Genomic DNA, 14,334 nt, shown 5'->3' on the forward strand with positions numbered 1-14,334 from the left:
AATGCTGTTCTTTGAACACAGTTTTTGGATAAAGTTTTCTTAACAGATTTACATGAAATAATAATTTACTTAACGTTTTGGGAATAGCGGTTTGGTATTGTTGCATGTAAAGATGGATATGATAACTGGACGTCGCCTAGTCTATGTCTAGCGAGGAGTATTGATCAAACAATTAATCTTGCAACAAAGTGTGAAGGACCCTGTGACCACAACACGAAATTTTTAATGGTTCACATTTTGCCTATTCATGTATAATATACAAAAATTATAAAAAATAGACTAAAATTCGTCTCTTCATTTATTTTTTTGTAGATATACCATTTTATTCCAACATACTAGTAGTTTATTTGTTATTTAGTAACTTTTTTTGGTTACATTTACGAGCGACATATAAAAAGTGGGTATTCGAAGGTCGAGTAATTACAATCCTAACATTTATTTATCGGTAAAATAACATTGTATTATCCGTGATATTTTATATTTTAGGGCACAAGTATTGAATAACTAAAGCGTTCAGGCTGTGGATCATACTTTAGCGTCCTAGAACACAATATAAGAAATCATAAAAAATGGGTAAACAAAATAGCAAACTAAAACCAGAGGTCTTAGAAGATCTAAAGCAAAACACGGAATTTTCAGGTGAGTAACCTAAGTTTACTATCACTTCGAATTCATGTAAACAATGAAAGTGTATACAGTTTGTAAAATATTGAGTGGTCACTATGTTTTCAGAATTATAGAATAAGTACTAATCGACAATGTAAAAATTTGATTTATATTACATTATAGATGCTGAGATACAAGAATGGTACAAAGGATTTTTAAAGGATTGTCCGAGTGGACACTTATCTGTAGAAGAATTTAAGAAAATATATGGAAATTTCTTCCCATATGGAGACGCTAGTAAGGTAGGTTACATTTTCGTGCAAATTAATGCGTAACGCGCAAACCTTCAACGCCCCGCTGAACGCACCACTGTTCTAGTTTGTGGTCTAAGGCAGGGATAAGCGCAGGGACCATACTATCTTACATAGGTATTTGCTTGATATTGAATTTGAAAGCTCTGCGTATAAAAAAGAACATTGTTGTCAGCGTGTTACCAAAATTAAATTAATAGTTAATGTTAGTAAGCATCTTGCACTTTAAAAGGCTGTGTAAAACCAATGCGTGTAGCCGCGTCTGTGATTAGTTCCGTTGGCGCGATCAGCTATGACGTCGAACGCGGCGGTGTTGTGAGCACATCGTCAGAATACAAACATAATATAACATAAATCTGATTGCCATATGCCAAGTGCAGGATTCGTTTGATATCGTAAGCTTAATCTCCTTTAATGTTAAAATGTTATTGTTGGTTTGTAGTTTTCACGGTAGACATAGTGATAGCCTAGTAAGGTTTGTGTAATTGGCTCTACAATTCGATATCTTCTCGGTATCGGATCGAAAGTATGATGTAGTAATGTAACAATTTTGATTTAGACCTTCACCAGGATACGAAGTTGTGAAAAATTAATATCGTCTATGACCTTTGTTGTTTGAAGTCATTTAGCGCATCCATTATACTATTCAAATGTAAATTGTAATTTGTTTTTTTACTTCAGTAGTTGTGTATAATCAATTATGATTTTGCAGTTTGCAGAGCATGTGTTCAGAACATTCGATGCGAACGGCGATGGCACGATAGACTTCCGGGAATTCCTGTGCGCGCTGAGCGTCACCTCACGTGGCAAGCTCGAGCAGAAACTCAAGTGGGCCTTCTCCATGTACGACCTCGACGGCAATGGGTATATCTCGCGGCAAGAGATGCTCGAGATCGTTACTGTGAGTACTGCAGTCTATCTTCCTACATACACATTTGTAATGGCGTATCCTATAATGCGTGTATTACGCAACAATATCCTTAGCGCTCAGTTACACGACGCGAAATATTTTTGGCCGCCGTGGGGCGACAGCTCACTCACCACGCTTTCACGTACATTAATGGCGAATCTGAATTGTATTTACTAAGCAACAACATTTAAATTCCTCTGAATAATACAACCGACAAAGACAAAGACAAGCCAGTGTCACACGCGCGCGTTGCGGCCGCGACACGCGACCGCGCGGCGTGAGCGCGATGAAATTCGAATCGAATCGAATCGTCGAATAAATGCGCCCTTAGGGTTCTGTTGAAGCTTACTTGCTTTTGCAGTACCTTTGGCATGTTTGCGGAAGCGTGTGTAGATGGTTTTTACGCAATCATGCGCATAAAAAGTGCTTCATAGATGTTGCGACTGCGTGGGAGCACCAATGGTGTCTTGAGTATGATAGCAGGAAAAATGCACTCGCTGTCTTCCGTAGGTACACCGTGTTACCTGTTCACCTATAACCTTTGAGTATGTAACCGGAAATAGAGACGAAATAAGGGCTATCCATCCCTGACAACACATCAGGCAAATGTGCCTTATATCACTTTTAAATATCAACTCTCGTTTGCTTTGAAATCGCAAATTAAAACGCTGAAATAGTACAGCGCTAATAACTGACCTGTGTGTACGTCTCCGTATATTCCAAAAATATTCTGTATTTCTGGTACTAAAGATAATATCTCTAACAATGGGAGGCTGTTCCATTCGGTGGTGTGGGAAAAACAGCAAAACATCTAATCACATTTCATCGGTAATTAAATATGTAATTTATCGATTTTCGTCCATTAAAGCAAAGCTCAAGTTAAACTGGTCGTTTTGAAGTGAGACAATTGACGACATCCGTCAGTTGTTTCGAATTCGGGCTGGCCAATCGAAGCGCAGTTGTCACCATAATGATTTGGCAGTATAATTTTCAAACAAATTAAATGACATTTTGTCTCTATTTCTGGTTATACTCGATGCATATAACAGAGTAATTTAATTTATTGTTTAATTTATTGTGTCTATTAACTCAGAGCATAAGATTACTGTTACTAGCATAGAAGTACTTTTTGGTCTGATAATAAATGAATTTGAATAACCCCCTTTCGATGCTCGAAATCTAGTCGAACCAAAAGTGTAACGTAATTGCTCGTTTCTTTAGGCTATTTACAAGATGGTCGGGTCGGTGATGAAGATGCCCGAAGATGAATCCACGCCAGAGAAACGGACCGACAAAATATTCCGACAAATGGACAGAAATAAAGATGGGAAGCTCTCTCTCGAGGAGTTCATCGAAGGCGCCAAGAGTGACCCCTCCATTGTACGACTCCTCCAGTGCGACCCACAGTCGCAGTGATACCTCAAACATTAGCCTTGTACCAAATCACTTGGTTTATATCCACACAATTATGATATACCTTAACCTATTGTAAAATATCACCTACTTTACTATGCTTGTAAGAGCTAGTGCGCGGTGTTAAGCGTTTTAGCACATGAACAATCTTTTTGGATTATTGTCCTATTTCTTGGGAGTTCCCAGTTTCTTCCATGTGGACAACATTCGTATATTTGTCGTATATGAAGTCCATTACTTGGAAAGTTGTGCGAGATAAGGGTTGATTGTGACTATCGACGCACAATCAATTAGAGCAATACTTTTGAATTTAAACTCCCTTGGAATGCGAATTTCTACAAGTAAGATTGGCTTTGCACCTATCCAGAGTGTTAGGCAAAACCCATTAAGGTTTTGAGAATTTTATCTCACATTCGTATCTGTATAGCTAAAAAGCATAGCAATAAAATTATAAATGAACACCATAATAAAACATATTCTAAATAGTTATGTATACTGTATAGGTCTTATTTTAAAGTAGAACAACTAGACTTCTGGACAAAGATTATAACTGTATTGTATAGTGTGTTTTTCCAATGTTTCTAGGTAGGTTATACATATTGTTTCCATGAATTTGACTACTTGCATTGCAGTGTATATCGCGTGTTTAATCCACTTGTTGTAATGTTTAAATTGACGAATTTGCAGTTGCAAATTAGTTATTTTATCCTGGTTGTGTAGGTAATAATGTAAATCCATTCGGATTTCTCCCTCACTTTACAGACTTAATGGCCTTTTGCAGTCTCTCTTAACTTCTTTCGCGAAAAACCAATGGAAGGCCGGTGTTAAAAATGATCGTAATAAATAATTTACAAGAAAAGTTCACTCACATCCAGAGTTTATACGATGTGGAGTTTAAAAAAACATTGGACAGCTCATTTTGTCTCGCGTGTCTATCGCAAATAAAGTAGCTTTTTTAATTTCGTAAATTAAAAAACTAAATCAGTGACTTAACTATATATAAGGTGATAAAGTTAATGAACATTAAGTTTACTTTTCTTGAAACGATGACATAAGAGTAAATTGGCCTAATGTGATGTTGAAATAGGAGCTAACATAATTTTTGACGATTACAAGTTTTTCTCTCGACCGGTAGACGAAGATAAAAAAGACAAATGAAATCGTGAAACATAATGTTATATTACATTGCTTCCTTGTTTATATTTTCTAATGATTTTTTGAAATGTAATGTCGCATTTAGTTTTTAAAAGAGTGCTGTCGCACATCGCGTATTGTTTCAGCTCTGACCAGAGCCACGGTTTTAAACCTTTAGCACTTCTGCTTCTTCGATAGATGCTGTGCGAACATGTATATATTACTTAACATAGTTCGCGAAGTCTCACAGAGATGGCGCCACTGAAAGTATGTAAGTATGTATGTTCATAATCGACTATGGTTATTCATTCGAATTTCCATAGAGGGCAGCACTTCGTTGAAATGTGTGGTTGTCTTTTCATTGCTACTCCTTTTTTTATAATACCAAGTGAGGGAACGAACAAGTCGTGCGACTGGTGGTAAGCAACAGGCCTATCCATAATAGTTGTAGTGCCACTCAGAGCTTTCACCACTGCCATTGCGCCTGTCACCCTGAGACATAAGTTGACAAATCCCATTTGCCTGTAATTTCACCAGCACCCTTACCCCTCCAAACTGGAACGCAGCGGTTTTTAGAAATAATAAAATCAACGTCTCGTTAAAAAATTACTTGTGGTAAAATATGAATTCACACTTCTCGGCATCACAATTAATTTAAGTTTGTATTTTTAACATTAAGAAAACTTAGCTGAGGTCTGGTTCAGTATTCCTATTAAAAATGATAATGTAGACGCGTTTAGTACACGTTTAGGTGCAAGTACCTTCTGGAACTTGAAAGTACAAAGCGATTTTGTGTCCGGTGCTAGTACCGCAACTGATATCTACTTAGTCATAACTTTGATTGTAAGAATTTACGCATTCTACTTATTCAAATAACACACATTCAAACAAAACACCGACTGTGTAATTTCTTTTTTTATCTTTGACAGTGAAATTAATTCTATTTACTATTTCATGTAAGTAGCATTTTTCGAGGTGTCAATATTAGTTTCAAACAACACACCGGCTGTGTAATTTCTTTTTCTATCTTTGACAGTGAATTTAATGCTATCTACTATTCATGTAAGTAGCATTTTTCGAGGTGTCCATTTTAGTTTCAAACAAAACACCGACTGTGTAATTTCATTTTCTATCTTTGACAGTGAAATTAATGCTATTTACTATTCATGTAAGTAGCATTTTTCGAGGTGTCAATTTTAGTTAAAATAAAATTTGGCTGATATCGCAGCTATAAACACCAGTTATACGTAATAAACAAAATATTGTCCAATATTGTAAATAATAAGTTTTGTTAAAAATACGTAACTGTAATTTTGAGTCAGGCTAAGTATTATAATTGGTATGTTTTATTACAAACTGAATTTTACATTAAAAATGCTATTGTCCAAACAAAAATATTTTCATAGTGATTGATTTTATAAGAATCCACACAACCTCAAATGGCTTTGGTTGATTCCACATAACAGGGAAAGTATTGAATCAATTACTTTAAAAAAATATATCGTAAAGTTGAGGATATACATTGATTTGGTTACTATACGGTGTGAAAATGCGATTCCAAAAAATTTACACGATAGAAAAACAACAAACAGACCTCGAAATTTTACAAGAAAACCGCTGTATTCAATAGTTAATTTACGTATACCACAGATTTTTTTTATATCAACTGAACTAAATGGAAGACATATAATACAATATTACACATTTTTCAAATGGTTATAATTTCTTTTGTCAAAAAATAGATTCTCAAATAAGGCCAGTGTCCGTGCCGCTCGACCCAAGCAAAAAGAACCGTATTAGTACGGGAAAAATATGAATTCGAGCTGAGGTAGTATCGACTCTTAATTCTGCGAATAATCTTATTAGCGAATAATCTTCTGCAGGTGGATAAATTATTTCAGTGGTGGACAATGTTCATTGAGACAATAGCTTATGTTAGTTACATTTTGGACTGAATTAATTGTTTAGTAAAATCTTCCACGTAGTAATCGACTTTGTAGTTATTGGCTCTTAAGTTACTTCATGTAAGGTACGTGTTTATTTCAATTTACAGTGTTTTTCGTGCGCATCGCTTGTTTTTATATTTACTTTTTTAAAAGCCTATAGCTTGAGTAAGAAACACAGTTCGAGTTTAAAATGCTACATGAATTTCATAGAATTAGGTAAATAGCGTTATTAACAAGCTACATAAACTCATATACATATAATATACACTTTTTGTACGTATTTATAAACGGTGTAGTAAAAGTTTACAATAATAATTTTACATTCCACCAACAATTGCAATGTGTTTTTTAATAATTTTGCTGATCCTACGGTGGGATTACCGGAAATTATTATATTATCAATAGGTCCGACATGTTGTAGTACAAAATATTTGTGGGTAGAAAAACTATTACTACACTTTTTGTAGCGTATTTATACTGGTCTGTATTTTTGGTGGTCACTTTTTGCCAGTCCGTATCTTAATTAAAAGTAAATAATAAGTTGTTTATTGCAGACATTAAGGTCGTATATCATATAAATGTTTTGAACTATATAAAGTGTGTTGACAGTAGATTTACATATAAATTTTATTACAATTTTACTTTTAGTGCCTCCATGCATAGTATAATTATTGTGTACACACATCGAAATAAGTCTGTGATCACCTGATGCGGTTTTGGCAATTTGCTTATCCTGTGTATCCACATACCACTTTTGATGTGTGTGTGTTCAATCGTACTAACATTTAACATAACAAGTTTTACTGCGCTGTTTTTTTATTAACACGACTGTGTGTGACAAATTTTATCACATTTCGTTATATTCAGTGTAGGCATATTTTGTTCTATTTTAATATTTTTTGTTTATTTTAGTAATAATATATTTTTCTTATTTCGAGCAACCAAAATAAGTTGTAATACAATTAACTTCAGTGCACAATTATTAATTTATCCGCACAATCAATTGTCTAGTGTAATCAAATGGAATTGATTTCGAACTAACGAGTTGAAGTTATAAAACCGGTAGCCATCAAGTCGCATTCCCCCATGATAGGGTTCCGTAGGCATGTATATTCCATGCACTATAAGAGTAACGGCTTACCACAATTTTGAAAGTTAAGAAATATATTATTTCAAAAATTGTTTCAAGTCTTTGCTACAGAATCTGTTGGAGGTTTCATTATGACTACTTTAAGGTATATTAAATAGTTTTGGATTTGATGTAACGATGTTTTAAAAGTGGGAGAGACGATTATATGACCGCGTATCTAGAGAATGGAGCGCTTAAGTACGTCGGTCATCATGTCATTTTAAAAGACCTATTCAGGGATTCCCTTCGTAAGCAAAGATTCTAATCTTTTTTGATATTGATATGGTAATTAAAAAGGAAGTTTAAAAGTATAATATACTACTTCTACTTTTGTATATATTTCTGTTTACACATATATTTTACATATATTTTGACACCAACTATTATGTCAACAAGTGAAATTTACAACAGTGGGACTAGCACGGCAGGGCGCTCGGCTTGCACGAGAGCGACATACAGCGCGAGATACCTACTCTTGCATAGAGAATAGTGCCCTGCAGAAGGACAGACACGAGAAAACTAAAAGAGTTCATTTTGGCTACGGAGCCCTAAAGAGTATGACATATTTATGTATTAGGGAACAATAATTAAGTTTCTTAAGATTTCACCTGGGAAATAGCACAATGCCGGTTGTAGAATTATATGACGGCAGACCTTAAAAGTACAAATACAAATTGTCACCTACCACGTATTCTAACAAATTTTGATTTATTTTTCCGTAAACATGTAACTTTTTTAATGTATTTCTTTTAACTAGACTTGACATATCATAGACGTCGATCATCTGCATCACAATTGTTAAATTTAAGTAATCGATTGAAGGCAATAACAGTTTCTCTAGACAAACGCATTATCTGATTGAACTTTAATTTTTTAAAAGTAGTATTAATCCCATATTACTGGCAGCTAATAATGGGACGGATGTTTAGCACCATCAGAACTAAATTATTCTATTATTCTTAGTACAACCTTGCAATAAAAAAAAAATTAATTAAATGTTAACTTCATAGCTTATAAAGAGAAATATTTTGATGTAATTTAAAACTTTTAATGTTCTCGATTATACAAATATGTGTTTTATATTGTACTATTTTTAAATGTTTTGGGACGAGAGACTCTAATGCCTGCAAAATTATGAAGATTTGATAATGCTATTCTAAGCGTTACATATCTTAGAGTATGCTTACGAAAGTGTATCAATCTTATGTTGGATTCGGATCGATAATTGTAAAAAAGTATATAGCTTTGCAAAGTTGTTTTTAAACAGAGGCTCGAATTGAAAAAAAAAAAAACAAAAGACGGAGGTGTGCGTTATGCTGCAACCGAGAACGACACAGTGTAAGTTGTCCGCACGGCATGGCAACGTCGCCGGCCCCAAGCCTAAGGGCTTCCATCATTGTAGAAAACATAAGCCATATGTCTATTTCTAAACACAATGTTATGCTCGACATAGTGTATTAAAATAATATAATAAGTTACTAATAGCGCTGCAATAGTCCCAAACGTTATAGGCTTAACATCGTTGCTTAGATAGATTATAATTAACTTTTAAATAGAATGTAAAATATATTAGATAGGGTTCACTTTATAAAGCTAATCTCCTGCGTCCTAGTCATTTACTGGCACGATTGGTACATTTATTTAGTCTTCCATTCAATTATATCTAATAATCAGTAACGTAATTGCACTTTAAAACAGATAATTTTAACCTTGTCATGATAATTATGAATCTGGTAAGGAATATTTAATATTTAAAAAATCTATATAATGAATAATTTTAAGATTAACTCTGCAAATACATAATAAAAAGGTGGATTGCGCTTTATAAATGTATAGAATCACATCAACAATCAATGCTAAATGTTTAGGATTTCTCTGTAGTAGTTTGCAAATCACCCAAAAATCTATGAACTGACAATTCTGAAAGTCGATGAAATACTGAAAATGAATTCCAGTGAATTCCCATTTCGGCTAAACTTAATTTAAGCGCATAGTTAAAGTGCACACTATGCATTTTATTGCAAAATATCCGTTTAAAAAATTATTTTTCAATTGATTGTAATTTTTAGACATTTAGACATAAGAAATATTTTATGTCCAAATGTCTAAAAAATTGGATATATTCCAGGAGTGTATCATTCTTTATTTAGTTATATAGGTATTGGAACACTCACTACATAACTAAAAATTACGATAATAATTGTAAATAGAAGCGTGAATTATTGTTGTGGGACATTTTTTAGCAATTGTAGCCACAACAGTTCTATAGATCTACGAAATTATGGAACTACTGGCATATACCCGGTACTTTCTGTAAATTACATTTTCTTTAGTTAGAATTAATAATTTTGGTGTTAATTTCATCTATTTTAAAGTGCCTTTAAATGTAAGCCTAAATAAACTTACTAAGCTAACTAAACTTTGTCTTCAAAGCAAATACCTACATACAGTTTAACTTAAAAAAAATTTATCACACCAAAGTATATTGCTAGCGTAATAGGTGCTATTGTTCATACAAAACCTGGAACGCTTCAAACGTTCTGACACTGCAAAAAGGCGCATTATGGTGATCTTATGTATTTCTTTATAATTACTACCTATATAAAATGCTAAAATATATATAATATACTTAACTTTCCACCGCTCTTCTTAAACCTAGACACGTTTCACTATACTATTTACTTACGCTTAAAGGCCTTCTTCCATACGTTATTATACATTCTCTTCACTAATTAAAAATTACACTCGATTAAATCTATGGTGCATTAAATGTCCTGTATTATGAAAGGATTGTTAGATAATAAAGTCTTATTACTATTTTCATCTGTAAGTATGGATATTAAAAACGTTTAAGACGTTTTTGACGTTTAAAGTTATTATTTGATACCTACAGTTAAAGTGTACCGTATATTCGTCACACTGTTTTCCGTAATGCCAGGGTGCTATTGAGTTGCATGCGTCGAAAGACATCAGCAGGCCTGGCGCGGTGTATGCGCATTGTCGCCGTAGGTGGAAGCGGAGGCGTCGCGCCGCCGCTCTGCACCGCTGCCCCGCACCGCACCTCAAGTCTGTCTGTCTACTAAGGCTCAATTCATATTGCGGTGGGACCGAATGGAAGCGAATTTTTGTAACGATATTGTATATAGCGTAATGAACTTTATGGTCAATTGTGTAACACGTCGCGCGTCTTCCGCCGAATTCTCGCGCATGCTCGAGAATGCTGCTGCCGTCGGCGACACCTGGCGATTACGCGGTATGTGGCGCGAAGGCAGGCCAGTGTGACGTCAAACGTCGATGAAATACAGCCTCAAGACGCGGTCGTTGGAATACTCGAGCATTCGCGTGAATACTCGAGTATTCCAGCGACCGCGCCCGCCTTCTCGCATAGCGAGGCGAAATAGACGCTTGCTTTCCATTCCGTTCGTCGCCGCAATGTAAATTGAGCCTAAGAGGCCAAATAACTACTTGTATGTGCACATACACATATCAGAATAAGTTTGTGATAGTTCAACTCCATTGTTTCTCACTTGCTGAATTACTCCGTTGCCAGTTCTTCCCAAATTTCAAGATGTTTATACGGGCTCGCTCAGTTATGGGTTGCGCCATAGGTTTTCTTCCGAAAGTTCATTTTGTGTGCTTGCATGCCATTGATTACAACGTTTTTTGATGTGTGTAAGTGATGGTTTTTTGTGGGCGATATATTTCATTAATGTTCTTATCCGTGTCTATATTACTACATTTTTAGGAATTTAATTTCTACATTAATACTAACGTCTAAAATTTGACCTTGGATGCTATTAAAATGTTCCATTGAATTGCACTACTTTTGTAAAGTGAATTGTATGTTTGGTTCGCGAATTGACGAAGACTAACTTTTGTCCGTTGCACAGCTGTGCAGGTGAATTTTCAAGGACCAAATTACAATATTAGTAGTACCTAAGTTATGTATGACTTACGAAATTGGTAGTACCCTATTGGGAGAGGAACTCGGATATTATTAAATTCGTATGTGTGTATTCACCAACTATGACTATTGTTGTGTATTACATATCATATGGTTTGATTATAATTGAAAACTTTTCTTGGTGTCGCGTGCTCACAAATTTCACACGCCGGAAGTAGGCTTGTCTTGAATATTGTGATCGGTATTTATATATTAGTCCGTTCGACTTTAATTCATAATAGCACCCTGCTCTTTGATATTTGTACCGTAACTTGTGATTATGGCAATCTTAAAATTTATACATTTAAATGTTTTAATAATAAATTATTATAAATCATAATTGATGCATTTTTTCTCGACTATTAATTGTTCTGTGTAGTCAATTTGAGATACCTAACATCTGTTACTTTAAAATTCACCTTCTTATTCTGGAACTCTGTTTTAGATTAAAGTTATTATATCTATTTATTAAATCTTTCTTCTCTCATACTCGTTGTTTCATTTTTATTCCTACCTCTGTGATATCTGTGATTGTTACATTTATTGGAATAGGTATACAATACATACACGTAATTCTGGAAATACTCTTGGTCAATAAATTTGTATCTAATATTAATAAATTTGTATATAATATTTAGCAATAATATATTCCATGTAGTATATGTACAGGTATTGTAAAGTAGGGCAGAGTGTGAACTTAGTTCAACTCGGTCACAGAGTAAAAATGAGAGTCAACGTAACTGGTAGGGTATTAGAAAAAAGTTACTTTATAAAGTTATAAAATTCTAAAATTACATTTATGAACTTTTTTATGATAATAATAATAATAAAATGCAATGGTTGGAAAAAAGATATAATCTAATGTATGATAACATTTAAAAAAAAACTAGGTTTAACTTAGGCGTTTCGTGATGCCTATTTGAAACACAACTGATTCTTTAGTTTTTTAAGTTACTTTGAGATTTTTTCCATAAATATGTCGAGATGCGTTTGTCATGGTACTGAAATGGGCAAATAAAAAGTACATAACTAGTTAGACACTACAAAATGTGGTCCTTATAAACTATCCAAAATATTTAACTTAAAATGCTTTTTACATTGGAGCGACGAAAAACAAAAAACGTTAATTGATTTCAGCGCTCCACATCTCGTAGGGGTGGAGGTGTTCGGTCTAAATTGCTTATTTAAATAAGTGTCTGTATATGTGTATGTAGAACGGAGTTTATAGAGGCTGGCAGAGTTAGTTCGCTCTGTATGGTGTATACTATGCTTGAGGTGGGTCCGAAAGGGCGGGGAGGTAAGGGCCGACCCCCTCCGGGTGGCGTTCAGGACGCGCCTAAGGGGCCTCGTCCAGAGAAAGTAAAATATCCTGGTATGAGGGAGGCTAGTATTGTCAAGCCGATATATAAGTATAGCTTTAAACTATATATCGGACCCTATAGCTGCTATGCGCAGTGGAGTACTTATTTACATACGTATATATAAGTTTATCTATTATGCAGACATAGGAAATGGAACAGGTTGGGAAAGGGACGCGGGCTTGGAAATTTGCTTACATCTATTTGATGCAGATATACGTTTTTAGTTATAGATACCGTTTTGTTGACATTGAAGTAACTAAAGTGTGATTTTTTTCTTACCACTGGACACTGAATAATATTTTGTAAAGGAATAAAAAGTGACACATCAAAATCATTCATATATTCTCGGATTTACAATAAAACAATGACGCAAGCCAAACTAGTACCTATCTTTAAAATAGAACAATGAACTAAAATTAAAAAAAAATATTACGTGTTGGTATGTTGAACTGGATCATTTTGAAATTCAAAGAAATCGATACATTTTTAGCACATACAGGGTCAACAGCACGTTTTGACACTTACCAATTAAAATCAATTCGCTAACGCAAGCGATAAGAACTGTCCAACTTTCGTGATGTAAAAGGACATTGTATGTGACTAGGTATTATGTCCTGCAGTTAACAGTACCAAATTGTAGGTAAAATAATAGATTGTTGTATTATTTTATTTATATAGATTGAAAAGTTTAAAACGTGGATATCTTTTTCCATGTCGCATACAAACGTCTTAAAAAATAAGAATGTGGAATACCGAACTGTTTACAACCATTTCGATTACCTACACAGCAAGTAAAAAATAATAATCATATTAAATCTATGTCAGTCACACAGTGTTTGGTGTCGCATGCATCGATCTAACCCTTTGGTCAGAACATCCGGCAACATGTTTTCCGTAAGCAAATACGATAACACTATTTTATTATTCTCAACCAGCTCTCCATAACAAAATGGTAACGTACACATCGATATGTTTCATTCTTCTGCGACGTGCAGAACTTTGTGCGAACAATTGGCGCATTTTAGTTGTCATTAAATATAGTTAGTTACCTACTGATGAACACTCACCTGTAAACGCTGGTATAAGGCGCTGTAGATATACCGCTTCTATAGATGTGTTAGACAACGCCATGTATTTAGCCATATCTATGATTTAGCCTCCTTTTAACCGACTTCAAAGAAGGAGGTTCTCAATTCAATTGTATGTATTTTTTTTGTATGTATGTTACGCGATAACTCCGCCTTTGTGAACCGATTTTGATGATTTATTTTTTTTTTTTTGGAAAGAGGGTACCTTTGTAGTGGTCCCATTTAAATTTGAAGAAACTATTCCACCTCTAAGGGTGGCAACTACGGAATGAATCCAGTTTCGCGCACTTTCCGGTAATCGATCTCAATAACATTTGGCAAATAGATGTAATTCCACGAACTTTTGAAGTCGGGTTTTTTAGTACCTACTTTGTACTGATATTATTGCATTCCCACGACATCGGTGCATTAGGTAGTTTATCTAGTTTGAATACCTACATAAATCAGTAGAGGAAAAGGTTGTAATGTGGCCCCTACTTTGTTTTATTGGTCT

The 14,334-nt window shown here is 34.4% G+C and overlaps 1 protein-coding gene across 1 annotated transcript; it reads left to right on the forward strand.

Annotated features, from left to right (window-relative positions):
- Positions 1-536: 536 nt before the first annotated feature.
- Positions 537-7,110, forward strand: LOC113240417 (neurocalcin homolog). The gene is made up of 4 exons (XM_026477710.1): positions 537-639; positions 790-908; positions 1,630-1,818; positions 3,049-7,110. The coding sequence occupies exons 1-4, from the start codon at positions 570-572 to the stop codon at positions 3,241-3,243; spliced, it is 573 nt and encodes a 190-aa protein (XP_026333495.1). The 5' UTR covers positions 537-569; the 3' UTR covers positions 3,244-7,110.
- The last annotated feature ends 7,224 nt before the right edge of the window (positions 7,111-14,334 follow it).

Source organism: Hyposmocoma kahamanoa, unplaced genomic scaffold (assembly GCF_003589595.1).
Source record: "Hyposmocoma kahamanoa isolate Upper Pololo Valley unplaced genomic scaffold, ASM358959v1 100021, whole genome shotgun sequence".
NCBI lineage: Eukaryota > Metazoa > Arthropoda > Insecta > Lepidoptera > Cosmopterigidae > Hyposmocoma > Hyposmocoma kahamanoa.

Excerpts from the sequence above, each read along its gene's own strand:
- LOC113240417 (XM_026477710.1), top strand. The coding sequence starts at position 570 with ATGGGTAAACAAAATAGCAAACTAAAACCAGAGGTCTTAGAAGATCTA. Across the intron at positions 909-1,629 it reads CATATGGAGACGCTAGTAAG|TTTGCAGAGCATGTGTTCAG; the intron begins GTAGGTTACATT and ends ATGATTTTGCAG. Across the intron at positions 1,819-3,048 it reads AGATGCTCGAGATCGTTACT|GCTATTTACAAGATGGTCGG; the intron begins GTGAGTACTGCA and ends TCGTTTCTTTAG.